Source organism: Fringilla coelebs, assembly GCF_963513975.1.
Source record: "Fringilla coelebs genome assembly, chromosome: 3".
Classification (NCBI taxonomy): Eukaryota; Metazoa; Chordata; class Aves; order Passeriformes; family Fringillidae; genus Fringilla; species Fringilla coelebs.
In genome coordinates, this window is record NC_140030.1 from 67,673,146 (window position 1) to 67,696,775 (window position 23,630).

Genomic DNA, 23,630 nt, shown 5'->3' on the forward strand with positions numbered 1-23,630 from the left:
CAGCAACTTAGGAAGACAAACCATGTCACTCCAAACATCCCCCCTTCCTCCTTCTTCTCCCCACTTTATATACTGAACATGATGTCATATGGTCTGGAACATCCCTTTGGATATCCCAGTTGGGGTCAGCTATCCAGCTGTGTCACCTTCCAGCTTCCAGGCACCCCCAATCTACTTGCCAAAATAAAAGCACAAAAGACCTTGGCTCTGTGTAAGGCCTGGTCAGCAATAACAAAAAGTCTCTCTACTATAACAGAGTATCTCTGTATTTTTGCTGTGTTCAGCACAAATCCTAAACAGCCCCATAGTAGCCACAGTAAAGAAAATTAACTCTACCCTGGCTAAAATTAGCACACGGTGTAAAATATTGCAGAATAATTGGTTTATCTTCTTTTTAAATTGTGTTCTCATTCCTTCTAAATGACAGTTTCTCAAGGGAAGAAAAATCTGGTCTTTACTGAAGATTTTCCCATTGTCTGTTAATCATAATTCTTTGCAGTCCTTCTGAAGCAGGTGGTGAATGATACAGCACTCTAGTAGTATGGAGATATATCCAAAAGCTGGAATTGAATCTCTACTGTTAAGTGTGAATTGGATCATAAAAATATATGAATTATACTGGAGCACTAATTTGTTTGTTCATTTTAATTTATTGCTCAACAATCTTAAGGATAAAACAATCCCTTGATTCCATAATTTATCAAAATAGATATGATTACTTACTTTTTAATACATCTTCAGTTTATTGCGTATCAGAGAGTTGTTGATATGGGGAGGCTGACTGATCATAAATGGAAGTACAGAGAGACTTGGGAAATTAAAGCCAGATTGCCTGTCAGAAGAAGATAAATCTGTGAGGGTTATTGTGCATGCTGATGTCCTGCAAAAATTTAAACAGTAGTGAGCTGGATTTTTACTAAGCCTGACATTTGCAGCCTTTACATTTTGAAAGACTTAAACAGCAGGTATGCGGGTTGTGACTGCTGCAGTAGTCTGTAGTTTTTATCTAATTTCAAAGATGCTTGGAAAATATTTTGTCTTTTGGTTGGTACTTTAATTGTCCCACTGTGTGTATGCTTAAAAGTGAATCTTGCTTATCTCTGGTATTAACACAGCAGCCTACCCAGTATTACCCAAAATAGAAAAAAAATCAAATGTCACCAAATTTTCGACCTGTAGGTTTTGTTCTATGTTACACACTGTAAAAAGTACACAAGGCATAATCACTATTTCTGAAGCTTTCACTGAAATTTAGGACATAATCCATTCTGAGATGATCTTTGTTCACCTGCAAATAATATGTGCAGATTATTGCACAGCACTTGAATATCTCTTAGAGATTACAGTTTTAGATTTCCAGCTGTCCAGTACATTCCTCTCTTCTCTTCCTTCTTCCCATGATAGGAAGGTATTCATAAACTAGCATAGTATATGAGAAGGTCATGGCAACTCAATCATAACTGCCTTCATTATCATTTTATTAAAAAGTGCTGGATTATAATACCAAAGTCCAATTGCAGCTGGGTCTGGATGACCTAAACCTTCAGAAGAAAAACAAAAATCTGCCATTCTGCATAGGAGGAGTAACATGATGGAGTATCTTTTGAGTGACAAATTGATTTCGTTTATCTTGCGAGGCTTGAGACTGTTGAGTATCACTCAGGTTTCTACCACACTTCTTACATTTGTTAATGGTATTCCTAAATCCTGAACTGAAAGGATTTTTTTAGCTCTGATGTTTGAAGGAAAAAGAAAAAAAATCTGAAACTTGGGATGCTGGGGAGTCTTACAAAACTGAAAAAACAACCACCAAATAAGAATTCTAGTATAATTTTGAAAGCCTTGTGATTTTGGAGATGAGCTGGTAGGTCCTGCCAGTCTTCTACTTGGGCTTTAAGAAAGGATAAAGTTTAGTTCAGGAAACTGTAAATAGGAGTGAAGTACTCTGAGAAGGGCCGTTAGCTTTAATCAGATATGAGATTGTGAATGTGTCTACATGTGGTCAAAAGCAGAGTCAAAGCATCAGGCAAAGAGGACAGGGAGTCAGTGTGAGAGTGGTGGTATCACAGTGATTAAGGTGAAGGAATTTGGGCAAGGTAGTTCTTAGGACAGCACCTACAGCATCCGGACATCCCAGGGGAGTGTGGAGGCCTTTGTGGCTGGCACTACTGGGGATTTTCAGTAGATGCAAGGAGAAGCTCCCTCTGTTAAAATGGAAAGGAGTCATTCCCTGGTCAGCAGGAATGAGGTTTGGTTTTCCTCTGATCAAGTCAGATTAATAATTTCAAAGTGCAGAAGAGTAAAATGGGAGCACTTGATGCTGGATCTCCTCTGTTACTGACTCTGTCGTGCCATCTTCAGCACCATAAGATCCATTTGTGATTCAGGACATGGTTTGGGGTCTGTAAGAGAAAGTATGTTGGGCATTTGAGTAATTTTGGTGATTTCTGCTGAGCTCTGGTTCTGCTGGAAGAGTTGGCTAGCAGCATGTTGTCCTTTCTGTAGGTGCTTCTTGGTGTTGTTACTTCAGGTAACAACATGCCACAAACTAGATTTCAATATGTTACCTGCAAGAGCTGTGATGGGGTTTCTTTGAGTTCCTGCAAGCACGCAGAGCAAGAGCGCCTCAGAGGCAGCTCATGAACATGTGGGTTACAGTCCAGCAGAACTGGCCTGTTTTACAAAATTAAAATTCAATTATGGCTATAAACAACCTTTCTTTCATACTGTGATTGGCTTATGAAGTGTCTATGCAAAGTACAGTGGAAAAGACAAGCCCACTAGAGACTATAAAATAGTGTGGGGTTACTGAAAGGGAGCCTGAAGTAAAGGGCAAACTGAAACTCAGCATGACAGGTCCTTGGCAGTGGTGGAACCGAGCTGCTGCATTAGCTGCAGCCCAATCAATAGTCAACCACAATAGCTACCAAAGAGTTAAACCTGAATGTGAGGAAAGACAAATGCATACAGAGGAATAAAGTATTCTCTACCGCTCACCACATTCAAATCCAATATTATTGGCTTCCAGGGTGAATTTGTGAATATTGCATTGGAAGGATAGAAACAACCATAAGGTAGTGAGGTTACTTAAGGGAATGCCAGTGCTGTGAAGTATTAAAAAAAGTTTTAAAACCAGGTTTAGTTACTTAATATCTCTCATTTTGCAAGTATCCAATATAAACATGTGGGTTGGATGTGATAGGATTTACTACTTAAACAGAGAATAACTGTGCCAGTGTGTTCTGAGCACATCACAGAATGTACAAAACGCCGGGCTCTGAAGGAAAATCGGCAGTTTTAAACTTTACAGTTCCAAGACACATATAACGTGATGCTGCTCTGGAGTTAAAATCAGTCTTGCACAAATTCTGCAGTTTAAGGGGTTTTTGATATTGCATGTTAAACCTTCCAGTGGAAAATGGGATAATTAAAGTGACACTAAAATTCTTAACCTACTTGAACTCATGGTAATTCTCTCAAAAAATACCAGTATCCTGTTCTTAGATAATTTGTCTCCTTTATCTTCTTATGAGGTAGGTGCCTACCAGAGAGATAACTTCCACAATGTGATTAACTTAAAAAGAGATAAATATACTGCTTTTCATAAGAAAGCTAATGGGGGTCTTCCAATTCTTTTTCTGTTGTAATCTGGATTCACTCATGTAGGGTAAAGAAGAAAAAGAACAATAGCTTTGTTCTGCATCTATAGTAGTGACAATACCATATTTTTTGATTCTTCTAAATTCTAGCTTGAGATGTATTAAAAAGGGATGTCTCCAAGACATGAACAATAACTGTTCCGTTCTCCTTGGCACCAGGGAGACAAGATACAGCACTATATCTGATTTTGGCCCCAAAAGAGGTGAACAAGTTGTGAACTGCAGAGGAAACCAAGAAGAATGAAGAAGAGGTTGAAAAGCGTGTGATGTTGCTAAGGCCGAAAGGAAAACATTTTATTAGTCTAGAGGAGTGGTTGTACCCCATCCCAAAGCAGTTAACCATTTGGTAAGGTGATTCCCTGCCACCTGCTTCATCCCTGGAAGGAGCTGGAACTGAGCTGCCGTCACTTACGTACAAGTGAGTGTTGCTGAGTGATGAAAGCCGGGAGTGCCCCTCTCCCCTCCAGAGGCTGCCTAATATCAGCGAGTACCTGCAAGTGCTGAGTGAACAGGGCATGTGCTCTCTACCAACCTGTTTGATGTAGCATACACGTGCCGAGTTAGAATGTTCCTGTGTTGCTGTAACTTCACACACCCGAAATAAACCTGGTTCCGCACTCCCTGTGGTGTGGGAAGTCTTGTACAGCAGTTGGAGGTGCAGGGGTTTTGCTCTGCTGCAACCTGTTGTTGTAGACGAGTAGATCAAGTGTCAGGTATAATGTGAGCAAACCCAAACGTGTTGACAAGATGCATCCAAAACTTTCAACATTAGAAACTGGATCTTTGACCTTTTCTTTGTAACTTTCCCAGGCTGTTACTGATGTTGTTTCTATAGCTGCAGTGTCTTTTAATAGGACCTGATTGGAGACTTAATGGGGATACTTTACTACGCTTTGAACTCAGGTCTTTTTACATTTGTAAGTGTCCACTGCTTCTTCACAGGAAAATTACTGCAAGTTTTGATTTTGGCTGCACAGATCTGTCTTGTGGGACACATTGGGGACCATAGGCTTTGGCAGGCACTTCATAGTAATGCTTTTCTTTAGTCTTAATAAATTCGAGGACTGTCTACAACCAAGTTTCCTTTTGCTGCTGGTGCTCCGTGCTTATGTTTTCAATTTAGCTTGGTACTTAGGGATGTTGAACCATTAGAGAACACATTTTAACTTAGTCTTCCAAATATGTCATCTGTCTAACAGATGAAATGCATTGTTTGTGGTGGTGGGGAAGGAAGTCACCCTTTTTCAATTGAATTAGTTTCTTAATGAGAATGCAGCAGAAGAATATTCTGTTTCTTCTTCTGCCTTACTTTCAATGCTCCGCTACAGCGATACGGCATTTAAACTTTGAAAACAAACAAATTTCATTTTTACCTTTTCTTGTGGTTTCTGGTGTATTTTCAGTGGCCCATAGAGATGACCATGCTGTCTGGTCTGCTTTAGAATTGATTAATTTAAAAAGCTTGTCTCCGTCTAGCATAACTACATTCTACAGGTGACTGTTTTTGTGACTGGAACTGTGTGGTTTAGATGGGGAGGAAGAATTCCAGCTAGCAATATATTTTGTTTACTCCCTCGCTCATTCTTCAGTCATGTTTTCTGCTGACATAACTTTGTGTTAGCAACTTTTCATTTTGATTGCTTTAAAAGTGAGCAAGTTGATACTTGTTTGAAATGAGATTTTTGTGCAGCAGTTCCTGAACTAAGTTTTGGAAGGCTATCTCTTAGTGGCTTTTGGGTTTGTGAAAATCTTCAGTTAAAAAGAGCATCCAATGTATCTAAGAAGATCTCAAAACTGATGACTGAATTATCTAATCTGTCTTCATGAAATCCACAATGTGAGAACAGAAATTGTAGAAGATTAACTAAAAATAAAATGCATGGCGGGTAAAAAAATTCTGGAACAAGTTGTGTAAGAAATTCTTCAGGCAGCATGGAAGGATGTGCCTTCTAACATGCCATGTATAATTTTTGAGGACACTGGAAAAAGAAGAGAGGCAGTGGAGAGAAATGGACTTCTGGCAGCTCTCAGGTTTGTAGTCACCTTATGAGGATCATCCTCCTCTCATGAGTCCAATGGGACATTCCTTTGACCAATTAAATAATTGGTCAAAGGTCATTCCTTTGACGAATTAAATAATTTCTAAAATTCTTGTAATTCTGTCTCAGTTGGACAGGAAAAGAAAATTAAGAGGTTGGACTGGGAAGGTGTAATGCTGTATAAAGATATGCCAGCAAATGTTTCATTGTTTCCACACTCTTATCAGTACTTTTTGTGTTGGTGGGCCTTACTCACCTGTTAAACATGGTGAGCACTGCCTGACCACAGGCACTGTCTGCTCAGAAAGGAGAAGCCAGTTCTGGCATCTGCTTCTGGCCCCACTTGTGTGTAAGGACATGTGTCACTTAGTTGCAGGAGGTGTGAATAAAGTATCCACTGGACTCCTGAAATGAGTCAGAGACTTGACACCTGGGCAGCTTGTACCTGGACTGGGAGATTTTTGGCAAATGAGCAAAATTGTAATGGATTTGTCTCAGTAAAAGTGGAATAATTTAGGCCTGTGAGTGAATCCCTACATTGTTGACACTACAAGTAATTATACAGCCTGATTTTTTTTTTTAATGGTGCAAAGATTTATCTGTAGACAAAGCCCCCACTGGAGATGAAAGCCTAGGTTTTTATTAGGTTATGTGTTGAATGGCTCCCTTTCTGAGACTGACAGACCTCTCTGCAGAGGTACTTGACAATCATTTTCTGTAATACAAGTTCATTTGGGACTAAACTTGCTTTTTCTTCTTGATTTCATTTCACAGTGGTTCTTCTTTAACTATGAAACAAAAGAAAAAAACCTGCTTGAACTGACAAGTAAATTGTCATATAACTTTCCAAACTCTTGCAGAGAGCTGTTGTAATTATACTGTGGGTTTTACTTTTTTATGGCTGTAAGTGCTAATTTGTGTAACTCCAAAGTGAATTATATGTTTGAATTGTTTGTATTACCTCTGGGCTTTGATGCAGTGCTCAATAAAGTCACTCTGCAATTATTTTGCACTTGTGTATATTGTTACATGACTATCAAGTTGACAGAGCATCATCTCAGCAGTTAGTCAGTCTACATGATACCTACTCTTAGGTAGTAAGTAATAATAAAATGTAATCCAATTAGCATTTTATAAGTGTCCAACTGCTGTTTTTCACCTTGTTTCTGCTAATACAATAGGAGCCTTCTTTCCAAGTGCCTTCTCTGCCACCATTTCTTGTATTGTCTGAGCGTCTTGTGAGTATCATGAGGGGGAAAAGAAAGTTCCTCTCTGGAGAAGTTTTCCATTTCTTGCATTTTTACTTTTGCCTGATACAAACTCATGTTTTTGGAAGCGGTGTTTCTTCTCCTCAAATAACTTCAACATTTTCTAGATACAGAAAGCAGAATTGCAGCGTCCTGAGGGAACTGGTCACGTTAAACAAACCCTTGCTTGTACACCAAAAGCCTGTGTACTGCCTGGCTTTGTGCCCTGGCACACCCTGTGGGGCATTTGGGTGCGATAAGTGCAGTGGTGACGTACATGGAGGAAACGTGAGCAGAGTTCCAGGAGAGAATCCCAAAAGCCAACCACACTCAACAGTGCTGCAAGGGAAGTTCTGGTTACCCCTCGTGATTGTGGTTCTGAAGTGAGCTTTGAGCTGCACTGCTTATCTTGAATCTTGTCTGATTAGACCTAAGTGCATTCACTGAAGCAAGGCATTGATACATTGGTGTCTTTAAAGCTAAACAAGTGTCTGAAATAATAGCCCTTTATTTCAGCTTCCTGTATCTGCAGTGAGTATTTGCTGTCATGTCTTTTTGGGGGTTACCATGGTTTGTGTGCAGAACAGAATTGTGCTACCTAGGAAGGTGAATTTCAGAAACAAATGTGAGAACTGGCCAAATTTGGTAATTACTGTCGTTTTTCCAGGCTGACAAAATTGTTTGCACTTAGAATAGAGAATTTACAAAGGCCTCCTTTAATTTTATCTAGTTTTTAAAGAATTACTTTTATAAGATTCACCCAAAGTTCCTGGATAATCCAGTCAAGGATTTAATTAGAACTTGAGTGTAATCTGTATGCAGTAAAATTGACTGAAGTACCAGTAAAGGAAAAAAACTGCTTATTATCTTGCCTAGTCCAGACTGCTAGGAAAATCAAAGCAGTTAATAATTATGAAACATTTAAAAATATTTCCTTATTCTATGAACTCTTATAATCTAATTTCTGGGATGCTATGCATATATGTAGTGTATGTGCTCTTGCTCCTTCACTGACACTTGTCAGCATCTACTTATCATGTCTCTTGAAGGCTTTCACTTACTTACACAGCAAATTATTCCAAAAGCATATGTCTAAGCAGAGGAGTAATTCCCAACCCACAGGTTGCAGTGATGTGTGGATGGTGCTGCAGGACTGGGACAAGTAGTGATGCTAGTGTTTGTTATGCAAAGAAATGAACCAAAAAGGGGACAATGCAGAATAGGGCTCATGTTCCTTTTCATTAGGCTGTGATAATCAGCATAATAAAATGTGTTCAGTTGTTAACCTTTCTGACACCATTAACAGTAGTTTTGGGAAAGGTTAGCTACAGCTGTAGCACAGGGATGTTAAATTCGTCACCTTTAGACTTCTCTAATAATTGAGGCTGAGATTTTGCATTTCATGGGAAACAAGGCTTCTGAAGGAAAGATTGATAAAGAAACATTGGGACTATGTTTCTCATAGAAAGCCCTATAAAACTGTTACAAGATAGTAAGAAGGCTTACTGCACTGTGTGGGGTTTGTATGGGCCTTGAGAGGCCCTTCTTTGCTTGCTGAATCAGCAGATGTGACGTCCTGCAACTTGGAAAGCTTAACTGAGGCTATGATCACCCAATACTTATTCCTTCCCAGGGTAATTTGAGGGAAAATGGCCTCCATGTTTATGTTGCAGTGCGGGATATCCTAAACATTGCAACCAGTAACAGCAGCAATGTTCATTTGGTCGTGAAATGTTACACTGAGAGCAAAGTTGTGAGTAGGTTCCCATTAAATATAAGGGAATACAGTTTTTTTCCTTTTCTTCTTTCTATTTGGCAGTTCTCTTTGAAAGTAGTCTGAAGGGTTGCCTGACGAATCATTTTGCTTCCCTGATGAAGATCTATTAGCAGTTCAAATGCTCTGCACTGAAAAGTGCCATATGCCTCATCTGACTGCTTTTATGTTAGAATTCCTTCTGCTGGAAGAACATGATTGCATCAGCAGCAGGAGTAGCTGTATGTTGAGACATGCCATCATCACTTTGGCCATTCCTTGTGCTGAACACAGGTTGCCTGGAACCCAGGTGCAGGCCCTATGTCAGGAAACATTTTGTGCCATTGTCTTAAGAGAAAAATGATCTTTCCTTAAGCGCTGTATATGCACCACTGTGGGTGGTGAGCTCCTGAATCTGTGAGCCAACTTAAAGGCTTGGAAACAGTTTCCCCTGGGCCTCTATTATCACATGCTGCTATACAGCAAATACTTGTCTAGTGCAATAGTGTGACTCCAGAATGCCTTTTGCTGAAACAATAGCCCATAGACATCATCCAGGAACAAAACAGGGCTGCATCTGACAAACTGTGAGCCACTGAGTTACTTTTTGCTTGTTCCAGTTTCCTGGGGAGGAGAGCAGGGTGCAAGAGTTCGTGTGGGCTGGACACCATTCCCAGTGGCCAGGCTGGATGTTGCTGTTCTGTTTTGATATTTAATGAACATTACCTGTACAGAGGTGATCAGACTGTGCCAGCTGGCCTCAGTGCCCCTGTGGCCCTGTGTTGATTATTCTGCATGTAGATCCTCGACCAGTGGCATGATTTGTTCTCTGAGTCTGTTTGAGAGATTCATGTTTATGTTTGAAATTAAAAGGGCTGATTAATTTTAGCTCTGTGCAACTGGTTGTTATTTGGTTTCTTTTGTTTCATTTTAAGCTGAAGTTTTGCAATCCAAGCATTCATTCCTCCTGTATTGTGTCAGCTTGACTTCAAGTTCCCTAACTGTAGTGCAAATTCACTCCTTTAAATTCTTTTTATGGGAGATAGTCAACTAAAGATGAATATTTGCATTGAGATTATGAGCAGTAAGTTCAAGATCATTACCACCATAATAATTGCCAACATAGTGTTTCTGGAGTAGTTGCCAATCTGTTTCAATTAACTGCATCTCAAGGGGGAAATCTCACCTTGCCACCTCCCTGAGCTATGCTGTTTCTCTTCTGAAGAGCTTCTGCCTTGCTAGGGGAGGTGAATGCTTCTGACCTGGGACCTAGAAATTCTCCTCTGTATGTCTGTTGGCTTAAGGTAAAAACGTGTGATTGAGAAGTACACAGAAGCAAAACATCAATGTACTGACTCCATTTTTTCTTCAATCTTTGTTTAGGTACTTCCTTTCCCCAGTCAGGTGGTCTACAACCGAGTTGGAAAGTGTGGAAGTCGAACTGTGGTTTTGCTTTTAAGAATTTTATCAGAGAAACATGGATTCAACCTGGTTACATCTGACATACATAACAAAACAAGACTGACCAAAAATGAGCAGGTAAGTTTCTCCTCCTTGTCTTAGATCCTGTTTTCTTATTACAGGTGTATGAAACTGAGAAAGGCATATGCTAGCAGATAATCCTGTTAAAAAGATGTATTGCTACTTTGTCCTGAGTAATCATGCAGAATTCATCGTTCTCTAAGTGACTTCACTTAATAAGAGAAATGGGTGGTAGAGCCAAGAACAACATGATGTGGCAGCTAACCAGAAAAACTAACTTCCAGTGAGACAGCTCTTGAATTTAGTCAGCATAGCAGTTAGACTACCAGCGAGGCCAGAAAGATTAGTACAGTGAGGTGCAAGCAGATCTGGGACATGTAGTAATGTATCTGCAGCCATTTATCCTATAACCAGGACACCTTCTTCAGACCTAGCTTGGGTCTTAAACAGAGGAGGAGTAAATAATAGCCAGAAAGGTCCTTTTTGATAACTTTCTCAATTCAGTTCTAGTAATCAGTTGTTTCAAAAAGTTGTTTCCCAGGGCCATGCTTAACCCATGTTTCTATAATATGACATGTCCTTGATCCTATCTCAGCTTCTTGCTTATCTGTCTTTTTCACGTTTGCTGCGCAACCCTCACTGAGGGAAGTGGAAATACCGCATGAAACCTCTTTATGCAGGCACCCTTTTTCATGTTCCCTTAGAGCTGTAGAAGGATTACTTTTGCAGCTTTGTTTCTAGGACAGAGCCAGTTATTTAAATTTTCTTCTCTTCAGGGTATGCATGTATCCACTGTAAGTATCACCTCTGTGAGTAGATTGATACAAGTGGTGCAGGAAAACCTCAGACTGAAAGTGTAGTCGGATGCTGCACACGTTGCCCACTGCTGCTATTTTGAGCTGCTGATCAGGTAAAGGCTGCAATTGCCGCCTGTGTCACTTCTAGAAATAGCAGCCTGCAAACCACAAAAGGATGTGTGCAATGATCAAAATATGGATGTGGGCCTGCCAGTGACATTGTGCTGTGATTGGGGGTCATTTACTTGCAGCCTGTTCATGAGCACAAGTCAGTTATTTTAGATGCAGCAGTTCATTCCAAATGAAAATTTGGAATTTACTCCTGCAGGTCCCGCCTTCCTCCCCTTCAAGGTGTTCATGGGGTCCCACCACAGCTGGCTGACCTAACACTCCACAAGTCAAGTTCAGCTGGAGGTGGGGTCCAGCTGGGCAGGGCTGGCATGCCAGCCCAAATACAGCTGCTGTGCATGGTTAGATGTGGCACACCAGTGGCAGGCTGTGGAGGGGCACAGTGTCCCCTCACTGCCCCTGCTTGTGGCTAAGGGAATGCCTGCTCTGCATCTGCTGCAGCATCCCCGTGTGTATCCTACCGGCAGCCCTGTGCAGCCAGGGAAGCTTGCAGTATGGTCCCATCAGAAAGGAGTCCAACCATCCCGTGCTGCAGAGCCTATCTGCTTCGCTCTTCTGCTGGGATATGGGATTTCTGTGGGTAGGACTTTTGAGTTTTGTTTGTAACTTTCATCAGTTTTCATTGCTGATTGAGGGACATACCATAAATCCCAAAAATCTTTCAGGTTTTAGTAATTGCCAGCTTTCACCGTGATCAGCTTCGTCCTTTCAGTTCTGTTCTGTCTTTCTCTGGTAGGTGGATTTTCCTTTGTTAAAACATGATACAAGATCACTTCTTCAGTTTTCTGTGCTTTAGTCCAGCATGTGGAGGTTTCAGAGAGGCCCAGACTTACTTTTGATGCAACCAATACACTGACAAATAATTATCTGCATTACCTTTTGCACTCCCCAAGCGGGTAATTTACTAAATGGCAAATGTGCTGGAAGTATTGCTACAGAGCTGATGATTTACTCTATAGATTTCCCTGCCATAATTTGATTCTCTTTATTTTTATTTATGGTTTATTTCCATAGTTACAATAGACTCATAATTTATTGAGTACTTAGCTAAAAAGCGCCTTTGATCACCAGAGATCATGCTTGGAGACAGTAACTATTCTGTTGTTCAGGGCATTTTTAGTTGTCTTCTCAATTTTTAAGAGCAGAATATGAAAAAATAAATGATGTTTTCCACCTTTAATGTGGTGTAACAGGAGGAAGTTTAGGCAATGAATGATCTCAGGCTCCAGGCATTGGAACAAGAAAAAAGAAAGCTGGGCTGGGCTGTAGGCTTCCAGCATGAGCATGGGCTTCTCACTTGAGATGATGTCTCTTCCTTCTGTCATTTCTGTGTCCTGTGTTTGGTTAAAGCCCTGATCCAGCCAAGACTTTTCTGTAAATATTTAGCTTATGCAGTCTGCTGTTGTTAAATAAAGTTAAGCATGTAGGTGTTTTTAATGACTGTGGGGATTGCACATAATTGGAATCCATATTCTCATTGCCTTTTCCAGTCTGCTTCCTACTAAAAAATTTTCCCAAATTATGTGTGTCTGCCAGCAATTAGAAGTGCAGCCTTTGAACATCTGGGAATAAGGGAGTGAGTTCTGGAAACAGATGTATTAATATATGGCTTACCATTTGCTATAATATTTTCAAGTAAATTAGTTACAGGAAATAACACATAATATTAACCTAATTGATGTGGCTTTAAAATGTCACTCAAGCTGTTGGAAAATGAAGTCTTCCCCTGCCCTGACTTTGTCCTCCACTACCATTTAATTGCATTCAGGGAAGTAAGAATGAGTATGCTTATAGGCATAGAAATGCCAGTCACATACAAGAGTAATTGGTAGTTTATCCTCAAACTGTTTCCTTCTACCACCCATCATTATGGCTGTGCAGCCAACTTTATATGTAATTCCAGTTCAACGCACTAAAAATCCATCACTAATTTTTCTAAAATGCTTTTAAAGACAGAAAATTGGTCATACCAGCTTGGGGAGGTGAAGAAATTCTTGAAACCATTCCAAGCTTTTGAGAGCTAAAAATGAAGATCTAGTCTCATTCCTGGGAGTTGGGAGTTGTTTATGGAAATGAGTACTGAGATGAAAGTGATATACCAAAATTCTTGTAGGTACTTGTGCCTCCTGAGCCCTACATGCCTTCAGTAGAGACTGAAAGCAGTGGAAGGACATAAAGAGCTCACAGGGAAGATAGATACAGAGGGGTTTTTTGATCCTTTTTGTGTCAATATTAGTGGAGACCATAGTGTGGTACAGCGCACTGCACTGGAAAATCCCAGTTGCCTCATCATTTTTATACATTTTGACCTCAAATTCTCACACTGAAATACAGCATCTTAAAAAAAAAGTTAGTAACATTTTGACTTTGTTTGGGTGGGATTGTTACCTGATTATTTCCTTTTGTTCCCAGTATAATCTACTTACTGCAAGCCTCAAACAAAGTGTGACTTCCCTCAGTGGTTAGCATAGGGACTGGACTAGCCATCTCCAGAAGAGAGAAAGGTGACCTGTCTCGAAGGCCAGAGTCGAGTTTTTGTGCAGGAACAATGCTGAGGCTGGGGAAAATCCATCCCCATCCAGCCCTCCTGGAGTCACTTCACGGTGCCATCTGCTGGAGCGTTATTTGCAATGCAGCACCAGCCCCTTGCGAGTTAATTTCAAGAGCTAATTAGTGTATTTTTCAGTAATGTTTCACTGGAGCTGCCTAATTCCTGCAGGAGAGCTCTGGGCAGCAGTGAGAGAGAGAAATAGCTCTTTGTGGGCCCTAATCCTAGCAGGTACATGCTCCTTTCATACTTCTCCAAACATTTCTACAGCTTCTCCCTCCAACCATGGATGTGTTCTGACTCATTTCTTCCTTAGCAGAGTTTGCCAGGGTTGTTTATCTTCTGCTGCTTGTACCTTTTTATTTCTTTTCAAACTTAGGATTATATGATCATCTGTACTTGGGTGTCATTCTCCTTCCTCACTCATTTCATCCAAAAGCACTTGTTTTCTTCAGCCCTCATCCTCTGCTCACTCTTGCTCTCTGCGGGTCAGGTGCTCTACATCTTATTTTCTTTCTTTCTTGTTTCATCTTATAGAAACAAACATACAAACAAAAAAAAAATAATACAACAACCAAAACCAATCAACCAACCAAACTTATTCTTCTGAGAGACACTGGAGATTTTTCTTTTGGTTGTGGTTTAGTTTTTTTTTTTTCTTTAACATAATCTTAGGAAGAGGGAGGGATCACTATGTCTTTCTGAGCAATACATTTGGGTTGTTAGCCTGAAAGCAGTTCAGGACAGCCTGATGAGAGAGGGAGAGGCCCATGGGAAATATGGCCACAATTTGTATGTGGCCATGAGCCATTACAGTTATTTATTTTTCCCTCCTGACATCTGTGTGTCATTTCAGTTGAGCATTACTTACCCTTTTGGCAGGGTTTTTAGAAGAAAGGATTTTGCTTGTTTGTTCTTATGCACATTGTAGCTTTATCCACATCTGCTTACAAGTCCAGTTTATCATTAAGTGTCTAAATATGAAGGTACTCTAAGTCAAAACAAAATTCTGTTTCTGCTTCAGAACAAGCTGTTGTCTTACTTCAAGAGACTGAGTTTGTTAGCAAGAGATCAAAAAAAAGCCAGGAGCCAGATGCTGTCCTGCACTGTGTGCATCTTTCCAGACTCCCTTTGCTCCTGAACCTGTGCTTGTCCAGCAGCAGGTTCACGTGTCACTGGCATCAGGTGGAGTGAGCATGGCAGTGCTGTGATGTGAATCTGCTTCCTGAGAGCAAATAGGTGCCAGCCCTGGGGACAGCTGGCAGCCAAGGGAAGCTCATGTGGTGCTTTGCAACACTCGCATCTACCCCCAGCTAAGTTTATCTAGCAGTATTCTCCTAGAGCTGCCTGTGTCTTTAGATTTAGTGAGATTACTTTGTATGGCTATAGTATCTTTATATCTCCATGTTTATACTCTAGTAAGGTTTTTTTTTCATTTATGCCAAGAAGGAATTACAGTGATGACCATAGGGGCATGAACAGAGTTTTTATACCAGTTCAGTAACTTCTGCTGTCCTCATTCCTTACTTCATGCAGATAGAGCAACACAGGCAAAATGCAAAATATAACATCAGGCTTTATACAGTTCTGGGAATTTCACCTCTCCTGTAACTTGTCTCAGTTAAAAAAAAAAAAAAAAACCAAAACCAGAGAAAGAATCTGTAGCAGGTTGACTATCACAGAATCCAGTTGAGACATCTGATACACAGGCTACAGGGTCTTCTATCTTTTGAGTCTGCAAGGTGAATGAAGAATATAATTTTTTGGCAGAGTGAGTTACCAGTTCTAAAGAAATGTCAACATAGTGGTTTGCTAGGAAAGCCTGTGTCTCTTCAGACCACAAAGAAACAATACTCAGTTCCTTTGTGCTGAGTATTGCAAAGCTTCCTGGGCTTTTTAATTCTGATCTGGACAAGCTTTGCTCTTCAGGTTTATTAATTTCTTGCCCAATGCATTTTTTTTGTACTGAAGAAGCTGTGCAAAGACCAGTTTATGCTTGAATCAAGTAGTCCAGACTCCATATATGACTAGCTAAGGAAGGGATGCTATTCCCTTCCTATTTCCTTAAATTCCTTGTGTTAATTTTTAATTGCACATGTTCTCTCCATATTCTCTTGTTTCTCTTTTCCCTTTTGGTGATCTCATCTTACATTCCATTTCTTTGGGTTTTCAGCCTTTTTTAGACGTAACACGCCTTGCTGTACTTTCTCAAACCTACTGTGTTGAGATGTATAAGGTCTGTACCTCATACACCCTGATGTACTCAAACCAGTTGGACAGGAAAAGGTCCATCCTGAGAAGGTGGACAAGCTGAACTGTTTGCTTCAGTGGTCATAGTGCATATGTGTGTATAGAATTGTTGAAGACAGAGGGAAAGGAGAGAAAGTCTCTAAGTGTGTGCACTTCTTTCTGGCAGTTAAATGGCAGTAGCTTATGTTGGCTAAAAGAAGAAGTCAGAAGGCAGGGTATGTGCACTGGGAAAAAGTGGAGGATGCAAGATGGATAAGAAGCAGTAAGATGTGACACAAATTACAAAAACCATGGCCAAATATCAGTCCATTGCAACTGGACATTAGAAGGGGAAAAAATTTGGTAACTGCTCTCTCTTAAATGTGGTTTGGTATTTGCTATGGCATGGGCAGAATTTTTTACTGTGCTCCTTTTGCTGCTATGCCACATATGCCACTTACTTTATTTTGACCACACAACAGACTGGACTACATGTTCTTGCTTATTTTATCTATGTCAACTGTAGCAGTCAAGTTTTAAGAAATATATTTTTTAATTACTGTCTCCTCACATAGATTAATATGATTCCAATCAGAACATGTAGTTCACAGACTTACCTCCTTTTTTATCCAGTGTATAAATTGCTTTCTACTACCCTGTTTGCAAAATCAATAAACCTGTCATTTCCAGTGTATTTCTGTTCAGTGTCCGTAACATAGCCTGCATTTGAACACACAACAGAAAACTGGAAATTAAATCTTAGGTAATTAATAAGAAGGAAGCAAAATTAACTGAAACATTGACTTTCTAGCATGATTCCTCACTAGATACTTCCAGTTTCCTGTAAATCATAGCTAGAGTTCAGCTCACACAAAATAGATTATCATATCTATGTTGTTGTTTACATTTTTCTATCTTAATGGTCTGAAAACTCAAATTATTTCTTTTTCTGAAAAATTTAACATTATGTGAATTGGCCTGAACTAGAATTTAGCATCATCTTTCTAAAAGTGTCCCTTCAGTTTGTACTCCTAATTTGTTGTAATAGGAAAAGGAATTGCAAGTCCTGATTTCTGTATTTAAACAAGGAAATCAATTGGTGTCTTGACTGTGTTGGCAGTGTTTATTGTTACACAAAAATGACCATTGGTTCAGCTCCTGCTTTCTGTTACAGACATTTTGCATTTTTGGCATTGGGGTGAATAGAGCTAGTGTCTTCAGAGAGCAGTTGTCATTTGGAAGGCTCTTGCAGATTTAGAAAGAGTTTAGATTTTCCCTTTAGTTTATGCCTTTGTTTAAATTGATACCCACTTCTGGAAGTATTTTGGAAGTACATAAGCTCCATGGTAGCAGAATGGTGTCTGCAGCTCAACCTTTCTTGCTCAGACATAAAATATTCATCACGCTATCTTAATGACAGTGTTTGGGAGGGATAGTGGGGAAGGAGGTCCTGAGTAATTCAGAATTGAGAATTATATAATCATCTGTTTGAAAGTTTTATGTTTGCCTCAAATTGTGCATTGATGTAACGTGGAAAATTTGATTTGTTAATTCTTTTTAGATGGAATTGATTAAAAACATAAGCACTGCTGAGCAGCCCTATTTATTCACTAGACATGTTCATTTCCTCAACTTCTCAAGGTAAGGCATTTTTTTTGTCAAAAATCTTTTTCATTGATTTCTATTAATTGTAATGCATAAAACTTTTTCCCTCTTTTACTTGTAAACAATAAGATGCACTTTTTTTCTTTCCTTCTAGCACTAGAATGCACATTCCATAGTTGTTGGGTTTTCCCCCCCCCCACTCACTTTTCTGTAGCATAAATATATACAGTATGTTTGTGAAAAGCCAGGATGCTATTATATGTTTTTGTCTCTTCATATGATTGCAACATGCAAGAGATGGTAACTTAGGTCTTTAAACTGTGTACTTGTGTACTCAACAAACACTTCTGTTAACATTTATCGGTGTATAGCCAGACACTAAAAGGAGATCTAAAACTGCACTGAGTTCATTAACTTTGTGTCTGGAATGACTCTTCACCAATATAACCAATTTAATTTTGTTCTGACAAAATAGTCCCCATTCCACAGGCTATGGAAGTATTTTTAAACCATGCAAACAGATTACACTCTGTATCATGGGAGTGCTGTTTCTTCTGGCAGATATTTAAAAGTATGCAGCAAGACTCTAGAGACTTTTATAGCACGGAATGTGAAGAAGATTGAATTTGGATGCAACTTCTAAGGAATTTTTGGAAGGACTTGAATGAGTGATGCCAGTTAGCGTTTAGCCAGGATGCAGAGGTTAAAGCTGACTGCAGATGGTTATTGCCCAGGCTGTAAATTTAATCTGGAAATGATATTCAGGACTATGCTGTCTGTGCCACCAGATTGGATTTCTTGCATTTAAATTTTTTAAAATTCTGTAGAATTATGATCGTACTGCAGATCTTTGCCAAAGCTTGCCTAAATACACAGCATGGTACATTTTGTTTGCATGGTAATGTGATTGCATGGCTTCAGGCTTCTGTAGACAGTGTAGTAAGAAATTATAAAATTGAGGGCAGGGTGTGTTCATTTTTGTTTTCTTGGAAAATAAAATATTTTGAGCAATTGGAAATTCATTTGATATAGAACTTAACTATGGGAATGATTTTTTATATGGAAACAAGAGGACTTAAAATTTTGATCTTCTGTGTTCTCTCTTCTGATTCCTTGAGAGTTCCATTTCTAATGTATTACCTTTAAAAAGGTAAAAAAATAAAATAAAAAATAAAAACCATTAGGACTTCACGCTTTGGTAAATTCTCTTTCCTCTTCCAAACTGCAAGACCAAAAGAGTAGCCACATGTGAGGGTCAAAGGGATGTTTCCTGATTAGACTGATTTTACAGAGATGGTACTCAACATCAGGTATGAGAGGAAAAGATCAACCATCTTAACTTCTTGCTCCTTCCTCTGGATCCCATTTTCTGTACCTATGGTACATCCTTTCCATTAAGGTACCACATTTGTTCTGTAGTGTATGCATGATGTATCTACAATGTATTTACCTTTTTATTGCAATACAAATCTGCAAAAATCAAACAGTTACATAAGATTTATAAAGTTATTTGTAGTTTCTCTTTTGGCTCTTTGTTGCAAACCTGAAAACATACCTTTTGTTTTATTGGGAGTATCCTTGGTTTACCTAGTGTGAAGTAGTCAAAAGGCTGATGAGTCTTCTAAATCAGACAGCATTGAATTGCAGCAATATTGCATACTAGTGTTCAGCATTTCTTAGTGTTTTCTGATAAATTAAACATTTTTAATTTCAAAATTTATTAGTAGTGTTATACTTAATGAAGTAGCATGTTTTATATTTTCTTGGTTATTTAATTCTAGGGTGAATTTTTTTTAACTGATTTCTTTAGGAAATGGATTGTCAAATATTGCATTTACAGAAACCAGGATGTGATTTAAATACACATTATAAATATTACAATATTATGAAAGTGTTCTAGTTTTGCTTGATTTCTTTAAACTATTTCTTTATAGAAACCTTCCTACCCGTAGTGGTTAGCTGGACTCGGATTGTCTGTGGAATACTTTTCTTCCAATTTGCCCCAGCTTTTCTGCCAGCTCAACATAAAAGTCATGCAAAACTCCTCAGACTAAAAGAATGGGGCTCAGAATATTGATGAGGTGTTTTCTGGGTGACAGCTGAAGACCTCAGACAATAGCTTAGCATGAGCAGCCAGCACAGTGGGGAGCAGGGCAGATGCACAGGGATGGGTAGGAGACAACAGCTTATTCCTGACCGCAGGTTTAGGGCAGGTCTAGATCCATCAAAGGCTCAAGGATCAGCTTGAAGATCAAAGAACCCTATTTTGGTGAAACTTCATGCTGCCTTCCAGGAAAAGGCATGAGGGTTTCTACATGCCATTGTAGCAGAGCCATTACTGGAATCCATGAATTTTTGCGGGAGCAGCCTTTTTGGACATCAGTCCCGTGACTCACTTCTCTTGTTTGGCATTTTATACCTTTGAAACCAAATTTTTGTTCACAAGAAGGAATAAGAAGCAATTTATTCTCCTTCCTCCTGCATATATTGAGCTGGCAGACAGGTAGGAGTTAGAAGGCATGTTACTTTGCTACTCTTTTGGTTGGTCACATTAGGAACAAAAGTCTCTTCTGCCTGCCTTGCACCTCTCTGCTTGAGTGTTTTCAAGATATGTAGGGTTTGCATTAAGCCATTTAGAGCACATCACCAAGGTACTAGAGAAGCAGAGAAAATATAAGCAGAGTCATGAAAAAGTTAATCTGATTTGCTTTGGCTTAAAATAGAGATGTAGAGTCATTTAGGGTAGAAAAATCCTTAAGATCATCAAGTCCAATTGTTAACACAGCACTGCAAAATCTGCCGCTAAGCCATGTCCCTGAGTGCCACATCTACATGTCTGTCTTTTAAACACCTCCAGGGATGTGGACTCAATCACCCCCAGACAGCCTGTCCCAATGCCTGACAACCTTTTCCATGAAAAAAAAAAATTTCTAAATATCCAGTCTAAACTTCCCTGGTGCAACTTAAGGCTGTTTCCTCTTGCCCGGTCACTTGTTACTTGGCAGAAGAGACCAAGCCCCACCTGACTGCAAATATCCTTTCAGATAGTTGTAGAGAGCAGTTAGATTTTCCATGAACCTCCTTTTCTCCCGGTTAAAGAACCCCAGCTCTCTCAGCCATTTCTCACATGAATTATTGTCTAGACCCTTCACCAGCTCTCTTGCCCTTCTCTGGACGGACTCCAGCGCCTCAGTGTCCTTCTTGTAGTGAGGGGGCCCAAAACTGAGCTGAGGTGTGGCCTCACCTGTGCTGAATACAGGGGAAGATCACAGCCCTTGTTGAGCTGGCCACGCTGTTGCTGATACAGGCCAGGATGCCACTGGCCACCTGGGCACACACTGGCTCATGTTTGGCAGCTGTTGACCAACACTCCCAGGTCTTTTTCTACCAAGCAGCTTTCCAGCCACTCTGCCTGTAGTGCTGCTTGGGGTGGTTGTGACCCAGGTGCAGGACCCAGCACCAGGGCTTGTTGAGCCTTATGTAATTGCCCATCAATCCAGCCTGCCTAGAGCCCTCTCACAGAGCCTTCCTACCCTCCAGCAGATCAGCACTTCTGCCCAACCTGGTGTTGTCTGAGGGTGCACTTGATCCCCTCATCCAGATCATTATAAAAGCTGTTAAACAGAATCAGTCCCATACTGAGCCCTGGGTAACACCACCCGTTGGCAGGCTGCCAGCTGGATCTAACTCCATTTGCCACCATTCCTCCTCAGCTGTCCAGTTTTTCACCCAGCCAACTGTGCACCCATCCAAGCCGTGAGCAGCCAGTTTGTCTGGGAGAGTGCTGGAGGAAGCTGTCACAGGCTTTTCTGAAGTCCAGGCAGACAACATCCACAGCCTTGCCCTCACCCACTGGGCAGGTCACCTTGGAGGAGGAGGAGGTCAGGTTGGCTGAGCAGGTCCTGTCTTTCACAAACCCAAGGCGGCTGGACCTGGTCTCCTGGTTGTTGTCTGTGTGCCCTATGATGGGACACAGGATCATCTGTTCTGCAACCTTCCTGGCCCTGATGCCAATCCGGCTGATGAGCCTGGAGTCTCCTTCCAGCCCTTCTTGTAGATGGGCTCATGTTTGCTATCTTCCTGTAACAGGGACCTCCCCTTCATCCAGTACTGTCGGTGAGCGATGGAAAGTGGCTCAGTGACCACTTCTGCCATCTCCTTCTGTACCCTTGGGTGGATCCCATCTGGCCCAATAGACCTGTGTGTAGCTAACTGGTGTAGCTGCTCACTGACCATCTCCTCTTGAGTTAAGAGGACTTCTTTCTGCTCCCTGTCTCTGTCTTCCAACTTGGGGCAGAGTACCCCAAAAATAACCAGTCTTATAATAAAGCCTGAGGCAAAGGCGGCATTAAATACCTTAGCCTTTTCCTCATCCTTGTTGGTGCTTCTCAGGTTCCCAAACAGTAGTAAAACAATAAACTTGTTTTTTTTAAACGTTGCTGATGTGAATAGCAGCAATTACAAATCAGTTGAATTTTCTGCCTTTGTGCCCTGTACCCGCTTATAAACCTGTCAGCACTTAAAGCTCTCTGATTATTCAGAAAAGCATTTACTTATGATTGTTTCCAAGTGAAAACAAAACAAAAAAAAGACTATATCTTCTTTCCAGAATAAATCTCCAGTGGAAGTGAGCTAAGCCTTCAGTGGTGAGTTTGAGTACATGCGGGCTTCTGAAGCCCCATTAGTTTTGCCAAACAAAGTTCTAAAACCTTGAAAATCTCATCCTGACCTGAATGCTTGCCAAGGCCATTTTCCCGTCAGTCTTGAACAGTTTTTTAAGAGTGCCTGTTGGTTCAGCTGAGTAAATGAATCTCCCTTTACTGCATCTTCATCTTCTGATTCAATACTATCTCTTCTCAATCCAAAGTAGTGCAGAGAGGCAGACAAAAAGATAAATATTAAAAGGAGACATGAAAGCAAATCTTATGTGAATTTTTACAGACATAACTCTAATTATTTCCAGCTTCGAACAGAAGATAAAAAACTTTCTTGTTCTTCTTTCATGTTAGTGAATTTCTACATAGCCCTTGTCACAGAGAAAGCTTTTATTCAAAGTGTTTTGCAGCTTCTGTTCCCATCTATCCAGTGCAGTTTTGGTAGCTTCACAAGATGACCCTGTGCTTCTGGAAGGTGGCTACTCCACCCAGTTCATTTCAAGACTTGTTTCTTTTGTAGAAAGTGGTGCTGGTTTTTTGTGCGTTTGGGGATATTTATTGTCTTTTTCTGATTTGAAGTTTATATAGTAATGTTGCTGGGAAAAACATTCAAAGTGGTAATCAGGAGCAAATATTAAATAATGTCTCTAAGCAGGTAAAGATTTCTTTGTTGGTATATTTGCTGAGATTCCAGTTGTTGCTGGTAGATCCAGGGAATACAGTGCTGAAGTGCAGAAGCAGAATAACCTGCAGAGAGATAAAAAGCTGTTTCAGCATAGATGCAGTTTGGTCACTCTGCATTACCATAAGTGCCTGTTTTCATCTACTTAGTCCAAGAAAAAATTAATCAGGAAGAAGCTTCAAATTCGTGGAAAACCCCCCCTTGATTTCTCAGTAATCTGCTGAATTAACTGTAACAGTCACTGGGCAGTGACTCAAGACACTTGGTGAGTACTCCAAGTGTGACAGATTTCAGAGAAGCAGGAAGAACGTTTGCAGGAATGCAGAGGCGGGTGGCAAGGCCATGGTTTTGGGTAAGGATGAGTCAGGGATGTGGAGAATTGCACAACATCTGTTTTGGTCAGGGGAAAGGCAGCATGTCTCTCTGCAGCATCAAACTCTTCTCTTCTGGGCGTGCACTTACAGAGCCCAGTCTGGGCTGAGCAGGGAGCTTGGGCATTCCTTCTGCTTTGGGGTAAGTGAATGGTGCAGGTGAGGGTGTAAAACTCTAATGGCATGCCTCTGTCAGTGACTGGTGAGTTTTGCTTGTTTGAAGGCTGGCTGATCAGGGCAGGGTGAAGTCAGAAAAAGGCAAAGCATTAAAACAACCACCCAGAAAGTGAGACAGACTTTTTCATGTCTCACTGGAGCCGTGAATTCTTTACTTTCTACAGTAGCTAAAGGCCACTGAGAGATAAAGCACCTATTCTACTTAATTACACAGTTTAATTAGCTCTTATAATTCAGTTCAGTATATGTTACTTGTT

At 40.3% G+C, this 23,630-nt stretch overlaps 1 protein-coding gene across 1 annotated transcript in view; it reads left to right on the forward strand.

Moving 5' to 3' along the window:
* The window catches only part of UST (uronyl 2-sulfotransferase), a 152,265-nt gene that overhangs the window by 60,968 nt on the left and 67,667 nt on the right, over positions 1 to 23,630 (forward strand). Inside the window, exons 3-4 of the mRNA XM_084203571.1 lie at positions 10,082 to 10,237; positions 17,445 to 17,524. Coding sequence (XP_084059697.1) covers positions 10,082 to 10,237; positions 17,445 to 17,524 — 236 coding nt within the window. The remainder of the gene's footprint in view (positions 1 to 10,081; positions 10,238 to 17,444; positions 17,525 to 23,630) is intronic.